The sequence below is a fragment of the Leiobunum rupestre genome, chromosome 11 (genome assembly GCF_980474605.1).
Source record: "Leiobunum rupestre chromosome 11, qqLeiRupe1.1.hap1, whole genome shotgun sequence".
NCBI classification, from domain to species: Eukaryota; Metazoa; Arthropoda; class Arachnida; order Opiliones; family Sclerosomatidae; genus Leiobunum; species Leiobunum rupestre.
In genome coordinates, this window is record NC_143394.1 from 42,666,122 (window position 1) to 42,689,763 (window position 23,642).

Below are 23,642 nucleotides of genomic sequence, written 5' to 3' on the forward strand. Positions count from 1 at the left end.
TTCGACGCAAATTGGGTCGAAAGTACTTACTTTGAGCTTAATACAAACGGACGCTTCCCTGAGTAACGATACGCAGTCCAGTCTGGTCAAAGTGGTCACCTCCCGTCCATCGATATCCAAGATCGTATCCCCTTCTCGCAAGCACCCCAGGAGCGCCCCGTTGGATTCTGCCCTCGCTGCCGGACTCTCCGGTTGAATGGATTGAATTAGGACCTTGGAAACTGGAGCGGTCGTGTTGGCATCTCCTCCTTCGAACTTGAGGGCCATTCCAAGACGTTCCCCGGGAAGACGATACACCGTAATTGTATCGATGACGTGCGAAGATCGCGAGGAGTGAGTGGTCACGGTGGTCCCGTTTATGGACGCCAACATCGATTCATTAGCCCTCATCATTTCGTTAACCTACAAAAAAGAATAGAATTAGTTAAATACGGAAATGGTTTATAGTATCGTAAACGCGATTTCTCACCTGTAAAATCGTCACGAAATTCTGCTCGTTGCCGCTATTAAGCTCCTCGAGTCGGCGTTCACTTCGGGTTTTCTGGAGGCATTCTTCGCTGGTGTCGTCCACTCTTAAGACCGTAACAAAGTCCGACTGCGGAGGGGCGCTTTTCTCGGAATGGTGCCCATTGACTTTGATCGTCTCCGCGGAACCGAGATTGTTCAACGACACGCCGTTGCCGCTCGTTATCGGGCTGTTGTACGGAGCTCCGGAGCCGTTGATCTTTTGTCGACTTTGTTTTTGTTCTTCGCTAATTTTCCGGCTGCTGGCGCCCGCCGCCGCCGCCGTCTCGCTCGAGTTGTTGAATTCGTTGTAAACATCGACGACCACGACTCGGCGACTTTCGCTGTTGGCCCCGTTGTGCGCCATGATCATTCCTCGGTGCGGGCTTGACCGGCGACCAGCTTTCAAGTCCCAACATTAATTAGGCTGGCTGACACCCCTTTCCGTGGTTACAGATACTCTCCGATCCTTTTGACGCGATACCTTACACTCTAGTTACTCGGCAACCATCCCGATCAGTTTACTCCGAGATACGCCTGTTTCACGGCCTAGTGCGCTGTAAAGAAAATATAAAAATGCGTTTAGTTGACTGTATAGAAATATATCATTAGTTCTAGGAGAATTTCAAGGTCAACAAAAATGTAATATTTTTCGTCTTGTGTTAAAATAGAATGCATCATAAAGTTGTACCATGAATCTATTTAACCCATGAATATCCAACTCTATCATTAGCCACGGTATACTCTGAGAGAACGTGGGGCGGAGCCTATTAACGCGCCACACGAGGGATTAACTTTTTCAAGCCAATAAGAACGAATTCAGAAAAAAATGTCATTTTAGCGCCAGATAGTTTACGAGCAGAATAGCCGCGAAATGATTTCTCACGGACGGTTCACGTTATTTTGTTAAAAATAAGCTTTACAGTTATAAATCTTTATAGAATAAAAATATAAATGAAAAGAATTGTAACTCCGATATTTTGAAAGCGATGCTATCGAGTACCTGTGAGATTTTTAACAATTTAAACGTACAAACTATCTCTGAAAAGCTAAGCGGCTAAGCCTCGGTGATACTTTGGAAGAAAACCCGAGTCAATGTTTGCCATATTATTATTAAATAATAAATTATCTGTTATAATTTTATTCTAATAAAAACTATTCTAATAATAATATTAAATAGATAGATCTATTTATTTAAATAGATTAATGATAAATACTGCAAAAAGGAAACGTAACCATACCATAACGCGTCATTTTAGGAACTAACGCTTCGACTGCTTATAAATAACAGCTGAATCAGCTGAGTTCTACTTCGACTACGTCACTATAAATTGGCTATTCCAGTTGAATATTCATGGGTTAAATAGATTCATGGTTGTACATAAGTCTATAATATTGTTCCATAAGTTTGTCACTTTGGGGAATATTTTACTGAGAGCTAGTAACGGAGTGACGTCATCACCAGAAGAAAATCTCCCCCTAGCGAGGCGGTGTCAAAGGCTACGTGGAACGCGGGAGCAAGCGGACGCAAAACGGCGACGAAGTCCGTAATGAAGTCGGTCTTGGGATTAGCTCTCAGTAAAACTTTTGCATGTGAAGTGTCACACTTATGAGGTATATTATACACTTATGAGTTATATTATACACTTATGAGTTATATTATACACTTATGAGTTATATTATACACTTATGAGTTATATTATACACTTATGAGTTATATTATACACTTATGAGTTATATTATACACTTATGAGTTATATTATAAACTTATGAGTTATATTATACACTTATGAGTTATATTATACACTTATGAGTTATATTATACACTTATGAGTTATATTATACACTTATGAGTTATATTATGCACTTATGAGTTGTATTATAGAAACGCAGAGATTCTAAACCCCCTTATCGCGATTTTGATTTTTAGTGACATAGATTATCGCCATCTATGTTTACGTTTTGTAATTAGAAAGCAGATGAACTTATTAAAATTAATTTTAAAGTAAAAGACAAACCGAAGTAGTAAACTCTGCATTTTCTTAAGACTTTTTGAAGAATGAAGTCACACGAAATAAGAAAATATCGCCACCCAAATCATCCATATTGACTTTATTGTTGGCTTAAAACCTAAGAGAAACACGTTTTCGAGATGGTGGCACGAAGTTCAAAGTTGAACGTACAAATTAAACGAAGCGGGTGGGGGCGGATTGTGTTAGCGGACATCAAAAGAACTTAAAACTTGAGCGTGAAAATAGCGTGAAGCTATTTTCCGTAATGGTCCGGGCTCAGAAGGGCGAATCGGCTCGCGCTCCCCCGATGTGTCGTCTGCTTCCTCTAATTCAAACTCCCTCTCTTCGTTTCAAAGGCGAAGAAAGAGCGCTTTCTAAATTTCGCAGTCGCGCCTTTTTCCTCTCTTTCGGGCCTGAAAGGGCATATACTAAACGGCACACCTCCGATCCTTTGAAGTCAACGAGAGTCAAGCTCCCATCCCTGATCAAAAGAAGACGCTCTACCTTTTTACCAACAGCCCCAAAAGAGCCTTTTAGCCAGCTGGTGGTCGATTCCCCCTCTTTATCAAATTATTATTATAAATGTCCATTATGTATCCGGCAAAAAATCTATAATTTGCGGAAAATTTAAGGCGGAGTCGAGCGTACGTTAGTGAAAGATTTAATTGCGGGTTACTGATTCATATCCTGGTACGAGCTACGGGATAGCTATCTCGATATCATTTTTAATAATGTTCGAAATGACGTCTCTTAAATTTATCCGGATATTTATGACTTTAAACATTAAGGTTTTTTATAGGAACATTATCCTTTCTAACCCCGTTCCAAAACCCTCGTTCCATTCAAATGGACAATATTTATATGTTATTTAAGGCTAGGAATTATGATAATTATTTTGCTTTTATCATGGAGTGGAAAATATTTATTTTGATTTTAACCGCTAAAGAAATTGGAATAGTGACGTCAACAAACTTATTGGCGTCACTGCAATAACGCCACTCGGATGCGACTTTGTAAACTATACCAAGGAGGATAAGGAATGTAATCGACTCCGCGAGCTTTTTACATTCAAAACTAAGGCCTAGCGAAAACGAAATATACGCTACTTTGGTTAATAATGATGAATTATTGAATTGGAACATAAAAAAAGATTATTGAAAACACTCGATTCGCGTTTAAAGGTAACATTTTCCTATTTTTGAAGTTTTTTTTGTAAAGTTTGTCAACATCAATCTACATTTTCGCAGAATTTCTGATTGGATGAAATTAAAAATTTCGCTGACCAATAGAAAAATAAATCAACAAAAGGCCAAAACTATTCGCTCGCTTTGCGACGAAAAGAATACACCTTTCACCCCAAACTACCAACTTCTTCCACACAATAACAGCCAAACTGTATTTTGAAGTTGCTCGCTATTTTCTAAAAATTACTCCAAAACTAGCGAATAGTTTTCTAAAATTCCGAGTGATGGCTCTTTTGGGTTTGATAATCCTTCTGCTAATTTATCTGGCTCTGTCATTGCCACCTGTATTATGTTATTAGAGATGGCAATGAATCTATCTGATTCTTCGAAAAAACGTTTTTACTGGAGAGCGTGGTGCCATCTATTAATGGCAAAGGAAGCTAAAATTCAAAATAGCGAAACAATAACGTCATCAGATAACCATTTTTAATAATTATAATTAGACAACTTATACTCTAATTAATGGACTTTAACCTAAATAATATATCCCCAAAAAATATATTCTTAAAAGTTACTATAATTTAAGTTATTGACAAATTTACAAACGAGCTAATCAACGCGAGGGGTACTTTTATGTCCCGCCTTTTGGGTCTAAATGTAGCTTTAGTATCTGGTTTTGATTTCAACTCTAGTGACATCTGTTGAAAAAGGAGCTACTTCACGTCAAGCCGACACTTGCATATTTTTCTCGCTAAAGCTTATCCATAAACCGAGGGGCTAACCACTCTTAGAAAGTCTGTACACCGGATTACACTTAGATTAGCACTGCCAAAGGCAGGGACTTCAAAGATTACGCGTAGTCCCATTAGTACAGTCAAAGGTACGGCTCTGTACACCGATTACGCGGAGTGATCAGCCCCTCGCCATAAACACTTGTAAAGTGTAGGACTAGGGAGCGGTTGGCTCGCGTGGCATTCAGGGCTTGCCACCACCCTCCTACGCATTGTAACCCGGCCACTTGTTCGCTAGATGACTTGCGCCTAAGGTGGTGCCTTGGGTATTAGCCTAGCTGATTATTATTATTATTATTATTATTATTTATATCTGTTTGACTTCAATTCTACACATTATTTCAACTAACTGGCACACATTATTATTATTATATTATTAAACACTTTTGGTGTTATGTTAGTATAATGTTACTTATGAGTAGGCCTACTAAGTACTAACAGTGAAAAGAAACGGATGTTCAATAAAACTATCCATATTATTGTTGGATATAGTTCGCAATTTCGCCAATAGATGGCGATACGTCCTCTGGTAAGAACTATCTTTCTTCTCCTCGCCGTATCTCCGCATACTATTTGACCCTTCCAGCGGCAAATCCCCAGATTTTGATCTGAGATGGGTTAATAATTAGTTCTGCTCAACCAAATTTGTATTACAAAAACTCTCCCGCATTTTTTCATTATACCTTTTAAATAAATCGGCCGTGGAGTGAAACGGTTCCCAGAATTTCTCTTTTAGCTTTTTTCGCGGGATATTTTTTTGTAGATTTTTTAGGATAAAAAGTGGAGCTTTTTGGGAAGTTTATTCGAGCGTTTATAGATTATCGGCACTTGGAAAATTGAAGAAGAGAAGATGGTACACTCTGTCCGCGACCTTGGCGGGGTTTCGTTCCACTACTAGCCACGCGCGTCCGTTTGCGTGACTCCGTCGTCTTGAAAAATGCCGCGTAATCCTCCGCGACTACATCAGGATTTCGGGAAGAAAGTTAAAATAAAAACCCACGAGGAAATGACGCGAGGATCTGTAATAAGTGCGTATACGTATTCGGCAATTTGTGGAGAACAATTGTTTTCCAAGGTACTCCGATTTAGTCAGGAATGTTAATGGTCAACCGACCGATTTCCTTCACGCGTTATTTCACTTTGGATATAGCCTTATATTGAAAACAAAAATATTAAACGTTTTTATACAAAATCTCTTGATTGGCACCAAAAATACATTTTTGATACATTATTTAACTTTGAAGAGATATTATTTGAACGATATTATCGATTAAGGGCTAGGACAGATTGTGTTCAGGGTGACGTCGACATCCAAGGCCAGGAAACCAGGAATTATTTTAATCAAAGACTACTTAATTTTTTAAATCAGCTAGGCTAATACCCAAGGCACCACCTTAGGCCTAAGTCATCAAGCTACTTTTAAAGCCATTAATCCAGGTGGCCGGGTTACAATGCGTAGGAGGGTGGTGGCAAGCTCTTCATGCCACGCGAGCCAACAGCACCCTACACTAACTATTACCGTTAACCTCGACAAGTTTTTATGGAAGGGGTAACCGAAGAACTTGGGGGAAAACCCCTAATTAATACACTTGAAACCTCTCAATCTTGTATGATAATATCATTATACAGGGTGTTTCAAAAGGTTATGCAAAAATGTTAAGGAGTTGTAGGGGTAGAGTTGAGAAGTATGCCTGTTTTTCCCCCATTTTCCTACGATGAGTTAAAAGAGCGCCAGAGAGCTTCAAAGTGTGGCCTACTTGCCCCTGGAAGTAGGCTGCAACAAGCGCCAAACCAAGCAGCAGGGAAACGCGAATATTAAGGTTTGGGTTCGTGTGATAGGTAAAAAAGGACTTTGTAAACAAATCGAGGTAACCAGAGTTAAAAAAAGGAACTTAAACAGTATTTAAAGTCCCTGCTGCTTGGTTTTGTGCTTGTTGCAGCCTACTTCCAGGAATCCAGGGGCTAGTAGGCCACACTTTGAAGCTCTCTGGCGCTCTTTTAACTCATCTTCTTCCATGCTCATCGTAGAAAATTGGGAAAAAACAAGCATACTTCTCAATTCACCCCCTGCAACTCCTTAAAAATTTGCATAACCTTTTGAAACACCCTGTATTTTCAAACAGTTCACGTTCATTGATTAAAACTAAAAGAATGCGCCAGTAAAATATTTTTATTTACAAAAATAAACAATGAAACAATGTTGTGTTGAAACTAGTCGGCTGTTTATTTTTGTAAATAAATATATTTTACTTGGGCATTATGAACGTGTTTTTATTCTTTTTGTTTTAATTGTATGATAATGTGATTTTTATCCACTTAATCTAAATTAAACAATATCGTGGTGAATGTTAAATATATCGGATGATGGGATGTTTACTAGGCGTTACAGTTACAGCCCATCAACTGCCCGGAATTCTCCAACATTTGACAAGCGACGTTTTGACGCCGATTTCTATAGAGTTAATTAATCCTTGTCGAGGGTTGAGAAAATTCGAGCCTATTATATTGTATTTATCGCGGTTTGAAGAATGGGTTGCCAATGACAAGCGTTGACTCGGGAAGAAAAGTTGAGGTCGTGACGCCGAAGGGGTCAACTTGATAAATCGGCGCCAAAAGTGTCTTCGAGAGTATACCAGGAAAGAACTACGCTCCCAACAATGGACAGAGAAAAATCCGCTCTGTTGCGGAAGTAGCGAAGAATTTTAAGGACTGCGCTATTCTATACATTCATATTATCATAAGTTAATGATACCTCTAAGTAGACAAATGGCTATGCTGCCTATGGCGGATATGCTTGTCCAAATTGACGAATGTCTCTCCGTACTGCATATCAAAGTAGCCTTAACATAGACTTGGAACTGCCGAAGCTGACGTTTCTTTAATCCCGTTTGGTGCAAGGCTAGCTTGAACTTCCCCAAAAGAGATAAATTTCGGTATTCCCTTAGAAAATTCGTTCCCCCCGCAGAGGACAAAGAACGTTTTTTTGCTATTGGTTTATTTCTCTCAGCCCAATATAGTTTCATTCTCGACCGCACAGCGGCGCTGGGTCCGAGATATTTTTCAAATCTTTCATTTTCGCGGGAATCGGAGGGACAAGATTTGACATCACATTTTCTGGACAAAGATTCCACCTTGAAAGGGCTTATTTGTCTACTTAGAGGTATCATTAACTTATGATATTATATATTTCTTACGGCAAAAGGATCCCTCAAGGCCATCAAAATGATTCTCGAACCTTCGCGGAAGTTTTCAACGCGTGTATTACCGCTCTTAACCATGAAAAATTAGCGTATTTACTTATTTATACACCATATTGTATCTCTGTTATAGTTTTAGCAAGAATGCATTGAAGTTACTAAGAATATTTCAGCATAGCATTAACCCCTGGTACCATTCTCACAGCTTTTGTGCAGAAAGTTCGTCTGCATTTAAGGCGCATTCAAGGTCATACCATATAGCAGACTTGAATGGGAAAGCAGACGAATTTAAGCTACAAAGGCTGCGAGGATGGGAATCAGAATCCTGTACTCCAATATTCTTAGTAACTTCAATACATTCTTGGTTTTAGCAACACTGTTTTTATTTATATCTGAGATAATGACAGTAGGTGGTTTCTTTTTGTCTGTTTTCGGTCTAAAAGTGTACTCTTTTTACTCTAATTGTTTTTTCGCCCGTTCCGGGGATGCGAATTATACCGCCCCATAAACTATTCGCTTGTTCCGGAGTATTAGGGCTACTCGTTTTACTCCTTCTGAAAAGCAGGTGTAAAGGAGTAAATCGGATTTTGTTGTCTGCTCGCCAGAATTTATCTGCTAAAAAGGCCACAGGTAGCCATTTTGGAAAAAGTGTTTACTCCGACTTCGCCACCACAGAATCGGAGTAAAATGACGTCATAGCTTTACTCTTCTTACCATACTCCGAAATCCCGGAACAAGCAAAAAGAAACCACCATATCCGGGCCTCCTATCGACTTTTAACACCTTTAAATCAGGGTGGTCAGATTATAATGGGTAGGAGGGTGGTAGAAAACCCTTAATAATAATAATAATAATAATAATAATAATCAGCTAGGCTAATAACCAAGGCACCATCTTAGGCCTAAGTCATCAAGCGACTTTTGAAGCCATTAATTCAGGTGGCGTAGGGTGGTGCCACGCGAGCCAACAGCTCCCTACACTTAATATTACCGTTAACCCCGACAAGTTTTTTCGTAAGGGCAAACCGAAGAACTCGCGGGAAAACCCCTTGCGGATAGCACTCGCGGCTCCTCTTGCTGCGAGGTGAAAGTTCTAACCACTCCGCCACCCTAATTACATTCTTGGATTAAATGAATCACTACATTTTTTTCTTCTGAAACGTATTTTTAAGAAATCAAATGAATGGCATTATCATAAGTGAGATTGTTTTATACTTCAGGTATAAAAGAATACTAGAATGAGGGGGGTGGGGGGACATGAAGTGTGTTTGACATATTAAAGTTTGCGGCAGCTTCCGCTAGGTATTCCCGGAATAGAAAAGTGACTAGTCCTAAGTGTATTTTGTGGTCTTTGGATCGTTTTGTCGGTAGATTTTCTAGTTTATTTGGTCTCCGGTTCCTCCATTAAATTTTTTTAAATAACACTATATTAAACAAAATGTAAAGGATTTGTTTTGTCGCGCGTTGTAAACAGTGGTCAAGTTTTACTGAAAATAGCCTAAACGTTCATTATGAAAATTAACTTTTTAACGTAAGCCTTGTATGGCTTAGGTAACATTTCATAGTTTATCCAAATGACAAAATGGTAATTAAATATTCACAATGATTTTAAATACTGCAAAATAAAGAAATCGGCCAAAGTTTTATTCGCTACATTTCAATAAGTCTGATTTTTCATCATTGGACTCCGGATTTTGGACTGTAATTAGCATTGTGAAAAACACCGGCATAGCGCGCAGATCATTGTTTTTCGTGAGACCAAAAACTAAAGCAGGTGGAAATGGGCGCGTAGGGTGGGAATGTAACGCGAAATTTCACACCATTATTCTTCCATCTTCTAATTAACTCTTAAGGACGGTAACGAATTTAAGTACCAGCGTAATGGTAACCGCGCTGGGCTGTTTCTTGATGGATGAAGGTTGGACTGACATTGCGGAATTAAAAACTAGTTGGTCCACTCCAACGTTTCGACGAACTGGGGAGGGTTTCTCCCGAAGATTCTGGGACAAATAATAATTTCGTGGCTGATATTAATGACAGTGACCCGCGTCGAAGATAAGCCAATTTCTTTTATCCTCAAAGTAATTGTCACGTAATTGGGACGGGTAACTCGAGAGACTCGGAAGACTACGTGATTTGATATTCCATACCCCTTATTTACATCGAGAAAGATTTTTTTGCCACGGTGGTGTTTACGCCCACGGAGTATAGCCTTCTAGTAAGACATTCCTTCAGCCAAAAAAATTGTAAGAAAAGGAGAACGTGGCAAACCAGTTTATACAGCGAGTGTGGCGTTGGAGATAACCCTTCGCCTTTTGTTCTTGGCTTGTTTCGAATCTTGGCGAATTTTGGGGAGTCGCCTTGTAGCGGCCGTTTCAAAATGTCACGATTCAGTTTACTTCTAACCAGGAATTCTGTATTTTCTTTTGTAACGCCGGATGCGTTCGAGATTTCAATTATTTTCGTATTATACTAACCCATTTCGGGTATTTCCGACTAACTGTTGATGCCCACCTTAAACTTTGAGCCATTGTTGAAATTTGATTTCATAGATTCAATAACGTATGCCGAGAAAATTTAAGTAATGGCAAAATTTCGAGACAATTAATTAGAATTTAATTAAATAATCAACAGAAATTCATTCGTCTAGTGAAATTTATCAGATTTAGGTATTCTCATTAATAGTTTTATTGTTCTTAACATGAATACCATAATACAAATATGTATTAAAATTATCCAAAACTATCATCGAACTGATTTTCAGAGTAATTAGCGCAGCAAGGTTTGTTTAAATATACCCAAGACAAAATATACTACTAGGCCTAACTATATCAACAACGATATAATACTACTCAGTTCGGTTGCGAGTCCAAATCGAAGCTGTCATTGTCGAAAAAAAAAAAGGTTTGGTAAGAAAATTAGCATTAGTCATACCATAAGTAACATAATAACAATAAGTATGACAATTAACGAGATTTACAACCAAACTGATTTTCATAGTTATTGCGTAATCAAGATGTTTTCTCAGCACAGAGCCCTCTAGTGTCTAAAATACGCGAGACTTCCGCTAAGCCGAAATATCTGGTTTCCGATAGATAGGCGGAATATTAGGCTAAAATGATAAAAATTCAAAAAGTTTTTCTCAGCGCCACGAGCTCATGTTTTTTTATCACGCGTGATTCGCACGCGGGCTTCGAAACAAAGCCAAAGCCCCTCGCGACTCCAGAGGCTTAAATTTTTTATCAAAAAGTAGTCATCGAAAACGGTAAGTCGCGAGTCCAAGTCACAGCTTGAAGAGAGTATCAGTGCCGAAAAAAGGTTCGGTTAGAAAATTAGCATTAAAGCAATAGCAAGTGTCATACTTATTGTTATTATGTCACTTATGTTATTATTTATATCTGTTTGACTTCAATTCTACACATTATTTCCACTAACTGGCACACATTATTATTATTATTATTATTATTAAACACTTTTGGTGTTATGTTAGTATAATGTTACTTATGAGTACTAACAGTGCCGAAAAAAGGTTTCGTTAGAAAATTAGCATTATGTGTCATACTTATTTCTATTATGTTTCTTATGGTCATACTTATGGATATTACGTGATTTATACTCGTAGGTAGTTACGCTCGTTTTAAGCTCTTTTCAAGGACAATTAATTTGAAACCTTACGCATTTAGTTAAAAGTCAAATCTGCTTGTTGTTTAACATTAAACTATTCTTCTGACAGGATTCAAAGTTTTCTTTCAAAGGAATTAATCCAGCGGCCGTTACAAATTTTAGAAGATGGCGTGTCAGTTTTATAAATTTTGTAACACGCGGAAAGAATGTTGATCTGTTTACCAGCAGCGGGGTGGGTCGTAATTTCTGGGAACCGGATAAACCCGTAGATAGGAAACCTTTGAGGGTATCCTCCGCGCGTCGCCCGATACTATTCGGGTCAAATCGGAGCGGGAGCCTCGCTGGTGCGTTGGAAAACGTCTACAACGACCAAAAGTCTTTCATTTTCTCATTTCCAGATGAGGTTTTTTTGCTGACCTTGCCTTCAATATTCAATAAAATCTCCCTCACGCCAGAGTTTTATTTTTTAACTTGGTTTATTTTATTCCTTTTAAATGTCTCGTATCAATTTTAAACGTCTCTAAAGAATTACCCATTGTAATTGATGGAATTGTAAATTATTTAATAGGAGAGTTAGATATTTATATCTTGGAATCTATAAATAATAATATCGACAGGGAGCCTTTTAGATAATTTTCTTTTGTGGGTCTTTAGAGAATAATTTCGATAAGGAGTCTTTAGATAATTAACGTTTGTGAGCCTTTTAGGCAATAATTCTCGTTTGTGGGCATTAAGATTATAATTTCGCTAGTGAGCCTTTTAGGTAATTATAATTTGTGGGCCTTTAGCGGATAATCTCGAGATAGTCTTTTGATAATTCTCGTTTGTAAGCCTTTTAGATAATTATCGTTTGTGGGCCTTTAGAGGATAATCTCGATAAGGAGTCTTTAGGTAATTCCCGTTTGTGGGCCTTTAGCGGATCATCTCGATAGGGACCTCTTAGAAAATTCTCGTTTGTGGGCCTTTAGATGATAATCTCGAAAGGGAACTTTTAGGTAATTCCCGTTTGTGGGCCTTTAGAGAATAATCTCGAAAGGGAACTTTTAGGTAATTATCGTTTGTGGGCCTTTAGAGGATAATCTCGATAGGGAACTTTTAGGTAATTCCCGTTTGTGGGCCTTTAGAGGATAATCTCGATAGGGAACTTTTAGATAATTATCGTTTGTGGGCCTTTAGAGGATAATCTCGATAGGGAACTTTTAGGTAATTCCCGTTTGTGGGCCTTTAGAGAATAATCTCGAAAGGGAACTTTTAGGTAATTCCCGTTTGTGGGCCTTTAGAGGATAATCTCGATAGGGAACTTTTAGATAATTATCGTTTGTGGGCCTTTAGAGGATAATCTCGAAAGGGAACTTTTAGGTAATTATCGTTTGTGGGCCTTTAGAGGATAATCTCGAAAGGGAACTTTTAGGTAATTATCGTTTGTGGGCCTTTAGAGGATAATCTCGATATTGAACTCTTAGATAATTATCGTTTGTGGGCCTTTAGAGGATAATCTCGATAGGGAACTCTTAGATAATTATCGTTTGTGGGCCTTTAGAGGATAATCTCGATAGGGAACTCTTAGATAATTATCGTTTGTGGGCCTTTAGAGGATAATCTCGATAGGGGATTCTTAGATAATTATCGTTTGTGTGGGCCTTTAGAGGATAATCTCGATAGGGAACTCTTAGATAATTATCGTTTGTGGGCCTTTAGAGGATAATCTCGATAGGGAACTCTTAGATAATTATCGTTTGTGGGCCTTTAGAGGATAATCTCGATAGGGGATTCTTAGATAATTATCGTTTGTGGGCCTTTAGAGGATAATCTCGATAGGGAACTCTTAGATAATTATCGTTTGTGGGCCTTTAGAGGATAATCTCGATAGGGAACTCTTAGATAATTATCGTTTGTTTGCCTTTAGAAGATAATCTCGATAGGGAACTCTTAGATAATTATCGTTTGTGGGCCTTTAGAGGATAATCTCGAAAGGGAACTTTTAGGTAATTATCGTTTGTGGGCCTTTAGAGGATAATCTCGATAGGGAACTTTTAGGTAATTCCCGTTTGTGGGCCTTTAGAGGATAATCTCGATAGGGAACTTTTAGATAATTATCGTTTGTGGGCCTTTAGAGGATAATCTCGATAGGGAACTTTTAGGTAATTCCCGTTTGTGGGCCTTTAGAGAATAATCTCGAAAGGGAACTTTTAGGTAATTCCCGTTTGTGGGCCTTTAGAGGATAATCTCGATAGGGAACTTTTAGATAATTATCGTTTGTGGGCCTTTAGAGGATAATCTCGAAAGGGAACTTTTAGGTAATTATCGTTTGTGGGCCTTTAGAGGATAATCTCGATATTGAACTCTTAGATAATTATCGTTTGTGGGCCTTTAGAGGATAATCTCGATAGGGAACTCTTAGATAATTATCGTTTGTGGGCCTTTAGAGGATAATCTCGATAGGGAACTCTTAGATAATTATCGTTTGTGGGCCTTTAGAGGATAATCTCGATAGGGGATTCTTAGATAATTATCGTTTGTGGGCCTTTAGAGGATAATCTCGATAGGGAACTCTTAGATAATTATCGTTTGTGGGCCTTTAGAGGATAATCTCGATAGGGAACTCTTAGATAATTATCGTTTGTGGGCCTTTAGAGGATAATCTCGATATTGAACTCTTAGATAATTATCGTTTGTGGGCCTTTAGAGGATAATCTCGATAGGGAACTCTTAGATAATTATCGTTTGTGGGCCTTTAGAGGATAATCTCGATAGGGAACTCTTAGATAATTATCGTTTGTGGGCCTTTAGAGGATAATCTCGATAGGGGATTCTTAGATAATTATCGTTTGTGGGCCTTTAGAGGATAATCTCGATAGGGAACTCTTAGATAATTATCGTTTGTGGGCCTTTAGAGGATAATCTCGATAGGGAACTCTTAGATAATTATCGTTTGTTTGCCTTTAGAAGATAATCTCGATAGGGAACTCTTAGATAATTATCGTTTGTGGGCCTTTAGAGGATAATCTCGAAAGGGAACTTTTAGGTAATTATCGTTTGTGGGCCTTTAGAGGATAATCTCGATAGGGAACTTTTAGGTAATTCCCGTTTGTGGGCCTTTAGAGGATAATCTCGATAGGGAACTTTTAGATAATTATCGTTTGTGGGCCTTTAGAGGATAATCTCGATAGGGAACTTTTAGGTAATTCCCGTTTGTGGGCCTTTAGAGAATAATCTCGAAAGGGAACTTTTAGGTAATTCCCGTTTGTGGGCCTTTAGAGGATAATCTCGATAGGGAACTTTTAGATAATTATCGTTTGTGGGCCTTTAGAGGATAATCTCGAAAGGGAACTTTTAGGTAATTATCGTTTGTGGGCCTTTAGAGGATAATCTCGATATTGAACTCTTAGATAATTATCGTTTGTGGGCCTTTAGAGGATAATCTCGATAGGGAACTCTTAGATAATTATCGTTTGTGGGCCTTTAGAGGATAATCTCGATAGGGAACTCTTAGATAATTATCGTTTGTGGGCCTTTAGAGGATAATCTCGATAGGGGATTCTTAGATAATTATCGTTTGTGGGCCTTTAGAGGATAATCTCGATAGGGAACTCTTAGATAATTATCGTTTGTGGGCCTTTAGAGGATAATCTCGATAGGGAACTCTTAGATAATTATCGTTTGTGGGCCTTTAGAGGATAATCTCGATATTGAACTCTTAGATAATTATCGTTTGTGGGCCTTTAGAGGATAATCTCGATAGGGAACTCTTAGATAATTATCGTTTGTGGGCCTTTAGAGGATAATCTCGATAGGGAACTCTTAGATAATTATCGTTTGTGGGCCTTTAGAGGATAATCTCGATAGGGAACTTTTAGATAATTATCGTTTGTGGGCCTTTAGAGGATAATCTCGATATTGAACTCTTAGATAATTATCGTTTGTGGGCCTTTAGAGGATAATCTCGATAGGGAACTCTTAGATAATTATCGTTTGTGGGCCTTTAGAGGATAATCTCGATAGGGAACTTTTAGATAATTATCGTTTGTGGGCCTTTAGAGGATAATCTCGATAGGGAACCTTTAGAGCATTATCGCTTGTGGACATTTAAATTAGTATTTTTTTACGGAATTACCTTTTGTAGACCTTTTTGTGGAGCTTTGAGAGTGACAAAACTAATACGCGTGTAATTAGTAGAGAACCCGCGTGTAAGAGTACAAATTACCACACGGTTTTAAATAGGCGGTACTTACGTTGTCCCAAATTATTAAGCGACTCAGGCGCGTATAATTTGTTTCCGAAAAAGATATTTTTTCTTTATTTCTCATTTTTAGGGTGTTGATCATTTTGAAAAAATGTTTAGGCGTTAATGTTTTAAGTTGTCTAGACCATGACTTATTATCGGAAAATGGCACGCGCGGGGGTCCGCCAAACAACCCTTTACGTCGCTCCGGCCTGTTATACTTCAAATAAATACGTTTAATTTGAGACTAATCTCGGTGTTGGATTGGAGTTCAACAAACCTATAGAGCCTTTCACTCCATTTGAAATAACCTTTGTACAAACAAATGAAATAGAATCTACTTTGCAATAGGCGCTGATATGGACACATCTGCCGTGTTACGGAAATTCATTTGCTTTATTTTTAGTTTATATTTCATCTTAACGGGGCTTTAAACTTTCTCTATATAGACGAAAAATTATACTTCAGCTTCTGCGGACTAGAGAGTATTATGCAACTCACAATTTGGCAGAAATGTAAACATGTGCGTGGTCTTAAATTTCAAATAAATACCTTGAGAAAAGAATAATACCAAGAACGCTTGGAATTACTAAGAACCATTAAAATATTAAAGGGAATATAACCTGCAGAGACATCTTTATGGAAGACCCCGTCAATTTTTAAATTTTCCCTGTACAGTGGCGCCAAACATTTTTAAAGTCAAAGGCAAGAGCGGCCAGAGCTGCAAACGTTGGAGTTCTACACTAAATAAATGCTGGCACCATGAAGTTATACTTCTCAAACTCAGGGAAATCACTGGCGCCATCTAGCGCTTACATTTTCATATAGTCGTGGAAAACAGAGTCTCTAAATTATAATTTTTTATACAAAATTTCTAATAATTATTTAATAATTATAAATTATAATACTTAGTCAGTGAATGCAAATTCAAAAAATATCTTTCCATTTTTGAAACTTCAATCAGACCATGGATTAAAATCCATGATCAGACACAGGAAAAATATATCCTGCTTTTTCATATTGCAGATGGCGCTACAGAAAATGTTTAGGGCGTTTCCATCATTCATAGTTCTTATTTACTCGCATGCCTTCTTGATATTTTATAAATTTTACGCTACGATTAATTAATGTATTATTATTTCACCGAAGTGAGCGTTATTTTTACTTTTGAAAGAGTTTTAATTTTCAAATAGGCCTTGGCCACAAGCGATAATTACCTGACGAGGGAGATTTCTCTAAATCGTTACCTAGCAGTAACACATAGCGCCGCGTTCGTTCGCGGCGTATGTGATAACTTAATAATTCGTTCCAATTTTTTTTTCGCATGGCCCCTTTAAACTCTGGAAAATTACAATTTAATCCATAAAATATTCAATTTGAATTAATAATACACCTGAATTTAAAAATACATTTTAATTTGCGTTTAAAAATGCCTATCTTCATAAAGAACGTTCAACACTCTTATATAGGTCAATAACGTTTTTAAATGTAATATATTTATTTAATTATATATTTGAAAATTTTACGAGTAATATTTCAGTTTATATAATCAAATAGTAATTAAATTTTACACCTGAATAAATATAATACGCTTAAATATATTCGTATAAATTAAAATAACGCCGGTATAATTTAATAATATTTAATAATATAGAAACAATTTATTTTGGGAGGATTTTTTCCCCACAAGAAATCCCAAATTTAAAAAGTAATCAAAAAATATCTCGAAAGCGAAAATGAGTAGATTGTTGATGTATAAAAGTAGAAGTTGCGAAGGTCAGTCATCCACGCATTTTTTCCTCAATTACGTTCTAAATTTGTACGTTTTTACCTTACTATTAACCCAGCAGGTAAATAACCAAGACTTAGTGCCTGCTAGCAATCGTTTAATCCGAGGCGAAAATTTCACCCTCCTTTTCCCATTTCAAATATCGTTTCCTTATTGCAAAAACTACGTATCGGAAAAACCAATTGCTTCAATTTGTACTAGAACGAATTAATTGTTTTTTTTTTGAGTCTTTGTTAAATAATAATTTTATTTTTATTTGGTGAAGAATCCGGGTGAAATAAACTGGTTATTTATCAAGGTTGATTATAGGAGAAATATATTCAACGTAACAAGATAATAATTCTTTTAATATCGGGCGTTGAGATACTTAATTTTTGCTCTAAGTTAATAAACCAATATTGGAGGATTTAACGCCTAAATCAACTGATGATAGGGTGAAGTTTCCCATTAAAATAAGTAGATTTGACTTCCTGAAAATGGCGAGATTTGGTCGTTAGACGGGCGTTCGAGCGTATCCAAGCAACGGTATTGAACCGAGTTCCCCGTTTAATTGAAAGAAATTAAAAGTAACTTAACGTGTGGTGGCACCCCAGAAAGCGTTGCCCTTTGCACGCACCCACCACCCACTCGAACCACGCGGTAATTAAAACCCTCCTGTGACTCAGTTAACCCTCTTTCCATCACACCCTAAAGGCTTCCCAAAGTATATTTATCCCATATACATCCAGTTTTATTTATCAAAAATATACCATCTATGTATGCCGTGGGAGGTGGGAGGAAGGTTGGACGATTCAAAATCGAGATTAGTCTTTTAACAAGAACGTATTTAGGTTACTGAGACCGCGCGACTCAACCCGTTTACGGCAGCGAGAAGTACACCTACCTGGGCCCAACTGTAAATCGCGATTTAAAGTAAAATGGTAGCGGCATCTGTCGAATTAATAAATACATTTTTGATCTAACGAATTAATAAATATATTTTTGATCTAGTAAATTAATAAATATAATTTTGATCTAACGACAATATATTTTTGATCTAACGACAATATATTTTTGATCTAACGACAATATATTTTTGATCTAACAAATTAATAAATATATTTTTGATCTAACGCAATATATTTTTGATCTAATGAATTAATAAATACTTTTTGATCTAACAAATTAATAAAAAACTTTTTACGACTAATTATTAATATGGTTTAGTCCCGAATTAGCTCCTCACTTGATCTGCAGATAATTTACCAACTATTTTCATATTTATGAAGCATTAAATAGATAAATACAATTTAATTCTAGCTACCCGAACTAAATTGAGCGTTTACGTATTTACTTATCATGCTGAAAAATATGGATTTCACATAACGAATGTAGGCTCAATAAAAATGTCTTTTTAAAACTGTCATCCTAGCTTTTTCTTTACGCTAAATATGCTTACGAATCATACTAGATTGCGCTAAGCAATCCGGGAAATTTTGGGGTAGCGGTGTTCGAAGGTAGACTTCTAAGTTCTCAGTAAGCTAAAAGCGTTCTTGGTGATAGCGATAATTTGGAAAGAAGGTTAGTTCCTCCGATTTAAGCCCAGCGGCGCCATTAACTCGAATTTCAAAACGCGCTACTTGAAATGTATGTCCTCGCTAATTTTCGTCTGGAGACTTTTCAAGTTCGTCCCAGCAATTTGCGTGGCAAGCCAACAGGTTCGTTAAACGAACGTTGAACGAAAATAACCATTTATACTAATTAAGTCGAATTATAACAAAATATACTCTACTCGCCAGCACTCTACAAACAGGGTGTCTCAATTTGATTGGTCAGGGTATAAACTATAAAAAATTTCGATTTTTTAAGGGTATGATATTTTACTCGCTAATTTAAAATTTTATACAATAATTTGCAATTTTAAAAAAATATATTGATGAATCAAAATACATAAACATAAATTAAGTTTGGGTTTAAAAAAATTATAGTATAAAATTAGTTTAGGTTTTAAAAAAATTATAGTATAAAATTAGTTTAGGTTTTAAAAAACGTATTTTATAAAATTTATTCTAGGTTTTAACAAACGTATTGTGTAAAATGTTGTTTAGAAAAAAGGAGTGTGTAAAATTTAGTTTAGGTTTTAAAAAACGTATTGTGTAAAATTTAGTTTAGGAAACGCATTGTGTAAAATGTAGTTAAGGTTTTAAAAAACGTGTTGTATAAAATTTATTCCAGGTTTTAAATAACGTATTTTGTAAAATTTAATTTAGGAAGAGCATTGTGTAAAATTTTGTTTAGGAAGAGCATTGTGTAAAACTTTGTTTAGGTTTTAAAAAACGTATTGTGTAAAATTTAGTTTAGGAAGAGCATTGTGTAAAACTTTGTTTAGGTTTTAAAAAACGTATTGTGTAAAATTTAGTTTAGGAAGAGCATTGTGTAAAATTTTGTTTAGGTTTTAAAAAACGTATTGTGTAAAATTTAGTTTAGGAAGAGCATTGTGTAAAATTTTGTTTAGGTTTTAAAAAACGTATTGTGTAAAATTTAGTTTAGGAAGAGCATTGTGTAAAATTTTGTTTAGGTTTTAAAAAACGTATTGTGTAAAATTTAGTTTAGGAAGAGCATTGTGTAAGATTTTGTTTAGGTTTTAAAAAACATATTGTATACAATTTATTCTAGGTTTTAGAAAACGTAAGGTATGAAATTTAGAGGAAAAATAGCAAAATGTTGTTAAAATATATATTTGAAACTAGCCCACGAAGGTTATATTAATGCATGATGCCAAGATGCAACATTCAGACTTCATGAAGCTCTAGAAATAATTGTCGAAATCAGTAGCTGGCTTTGAATAAAATTATCTTTTATTAAATCCTACGAGGATATTTTTTCTTTCATTCATTTCATGTGCTTAGGTGACCTTCAAATTTTAAATATAACGCATATTTTTACCTCGTTTTCTGTGAAATTTAATCAAGCGTAGAATCTTATACTCAGTTGCAACCTTAGGAAAGGGAAATTTTTAGAATAAAATTTAGACAATGTGATGAATACGTCAGCTATTTTCCGAGTTACAATCTTTTCGTTTTAAGGTTGCAACTGAGTATAAACATTATGAAAATGGCATACAAATAGATGAAAAATGGGTTTTTCATTTTTAAACTATGCTCTACAAAGTACACACCATAAAATATTTTGCAATTCCTTAAAATATTACCGAAATTAACGAATTGCTTATTGATACAACTTACCACTTAATTCACTTTAAATATACCTGAAAAATTTATCAAATTTAAAAAGCCTTGAAAAAGCGTAATTGAATCACCCTGTATACGAAACATAAGTGGCTACCCAATTTAAATAATATTGCTATATTAAGATACACCCTCTACCTTTTAAAAGGAATACATTTCTCAAAACCGGTTGTCGGCGATTGGAACTTTGCGTTTTTTCTCCAAAAGATATTTAAAAGCAGCTAACCTCGCTTCGCACGATTTTGCGTTATTTTAATTATCCAACGTGCAAATTTATGCCTACAAATCTGGGTTGAACACTTCAGAGATACGATCTTGGGAATAATGCGAAACCTGTAAGTGTCAAGTTGCAACGTAGGAGCTATATTTTAGGCGCGTTGACTACCTCGTGTGGTATCGAAACCTCACAAGTGAACGCTCTCTATTCGCGCGTTGTATTGTACGAGAGAGTACACAAGGTTTTTCAACTCTAAGAGGTATCAGCAATTGAGTCATATGACACCTTTTCTTACCCACGCTACCTACACTCGAAACTGTCTCGTGAGAGTAAATAATAACTATAAAAATTTTGCTATTTAAAGTCTTACAAATAGGTGTTTCTATAAAATACGTTAGGTCACGTGTAAATGTTTTTTCTACGTCACTAGCTAAAGTTATTAGGTGGTTTTTTTTTCGCCTGTCCGAGGACAAAAAGTGTAAACGTTTTACCCTAAAACGTTTTATTCAAGAAAGAATTGGAGTAAAATTACGTAATAGGGCTACACTTTTGAACCTGCTCAAAAAACCCAGAACAGGCGAAAAAAAACACCTATTGAAGATAGAGAGCGTGTGCTGGAGTCGATAAAGATTTTGGTATTTGAAGTCAACGTGTGAAATGCGCGTGCAAATAAAGCATTAAAAAGCTTAAGCTCGTGACGCGGGGAAAAACATTTTATACATTTAATTTTTTTATTGATTTATTTTATAGAAACACCTATTCCAATACGTGTTTTTTATCTTTCAATAATATCTGTCGAGATAGCATTTCGGTAAAGGTTTTAAAATAAAATTATCCCATTCATTTCTGGTTTGGTAGTTGTAGAAGGATTTATTTTTTAAATGTTATTTTAAAAAGGATTTTCGCGTGATAAAACTAAGATTAATTTCCTACGATTAGAAAAATCTTCTTAGTTCAACAAATAGCTAAGTTACAAACCCGTAGAGGTCCACGTTTTGCTATGTTTTTATTACGTTTATTATCTTATAATTCCATAAAATCTTTACATTTTTGAAAATTGTATTTACAATATGAACGCCGAAGAAAATAATTCCAATCGTACAACAATTAATTTTAAATTCAATGTTCTTTAAACATTCTTAGATAAATATTGTAAAGCGGCCAAATAGCTGGGTTATAACCTATAAAATTCAACGTTTTTGAAAAAAAATTATTTACATTATCAACTATAAAAAAATATTATCAATCGTACAACAATTAATTTCTATTTCAAACGCTCACGAAAGTATTTTTAATTGAATGATTTGAATAAATTGAATTCCTTTTAATAAGAGCGCGTATTAGTAACGCTAAATATATTCTATCGAAAATGTATTTAGAATTCGTTATACCCGAGGCTATTTAATATCTAAAAAGAGTCGTTTTCCCCCTGGTGGTTAAAAAATATATTAAGAAAATAATCTTCGCGGATTTTTTTGGGGAGTAAATTCTTTTAACAAACTAGGCTCTCTGACCATGCAATTTAAATTCTCGAGTCAGCAACCCCCTGATTTCTACCCTCCCCGCAGTTTGAGCTTCAAAAATAAATCCTTTAAGTGGGCTGTTCGTATAGAAGCGCATCTCCTTTCACGGAGTCTTTCTCCAGTGAAGAATCAAAACGGGTATCTCGTGTATTTTAATGAAATTACGCTGGCGAAATGGGTTAAACGTACTCCGAGATGAATTCTTTAGATATATTAGCGTCCAATACTAAAAATATAAGGCGAGTTCATGTATGGAAGATCCCTGTATAACCGCAGTGTTGCTAAACCTGTAATATCTCTTTATATTGAGCATATAGGGAAAAGAATTTGCCGCTTACGTTCGACGTTCGTGCCCTTATCATTAAAATGGCGGCTTTAATCCCCAAGTTGGTCGCAATTTTGTATCTTCTCCATTCACCTTTAACGGAAGACTGTAGAGACGTACGCGTTTACGTTAGGAAGCCGCGATAACCCGGCGTTTATAGTCAAAAGAACATCCAAAGTGTTTGTAGTCATTGAATACTCGCTTGATTCTGTGATCCTTCGCGCTCGTGATCACCAATTCCATCTTTTCAATCTTAATTCAATTATCGAGTTCTTGTTAATCCTTCCAGGCTATCAGAATTTCGTATAGAATGGCCATTTTTGATCCAGGAAGATATATATATATATATATATAATATTGTTTTGCCTTCTTAATGAACAGATAAATATTTGTTTCGATGAAACAGCGCCTGCACTCGGTTACACAATAGTTTTTTGAGAAAATCGGCAAAAAAATCTTATTTAGATTTCTTTCTATGTCGAAACACGTTTGTGATTATAGATTAGGATATTATCATGATTTATCATAAAAAAACGTATTCGCTACATGAATGACCTACTTTGCAAAACTAACTTGGCGACGAGAAACGATTATTATGGCCATGTCGAATATTGCGGTTTTTTCAAACGTGGATTTTCTGTTAACTTCCGAGTCTTTGCGACTTATTTTTTAAGTGTCGACTTATTTTTTAAGTGTCGACTTATTTTTGCATCGATTGTTAAGTCGTAGAAGGAAATTTAAGGAACTTAACAATATTATTTACGTAGCCAAATGTTATTGGAATTTATTTGAAAAATAAAGAAAGAAATCGAAGGTGTGGTACTCTGGTGGGCTGGATTTTAATCGGCGGTTTTATTGACGGAGTTTTCCCCGTTATTAATATGATTACTTAATTTTTTTGGACGTTTTTAGACTAATAAATCTAGTTTCCCAAAGTCCTTTATTTCTCAACTCCAGTTATTGGGTACCGCCTAAATGTTACTCAGGACCAGTATTTTCCTTTTGCTGTTTTTCGACGGGATCGTTTG

General features: G+C 36.2%; 1 protein-coding gene across 1 annotated transcript in view; it reads right to left on the reverse strand.

Annotated features, from left to right (window-relative positions):
* bbg (PDZ domain-containing protein big bang) overlaps positions 1–23,642 on the reverse strand; it is a 99,151-nt gene that overhangs the window by 72,530 nt on the left and 2,979 nt on the right. Inside the window, exons 2-3 of the mRNA XM_090164224.1 lie at positions 470–1,061; positions 31–402 (exon numbers count right to left, since the gene is read on the reverse strand). Of these exons, the coding sequence (XP_090020350.1) occupies positions 31–402; positions 470–877 (780 nt within the window). The 5' untranslated portion in view covers positions 878–1,061. The remainder of the gene's footprint in view (positions 1–30; positions 403–469; positions 1,062–23,642) is intronic.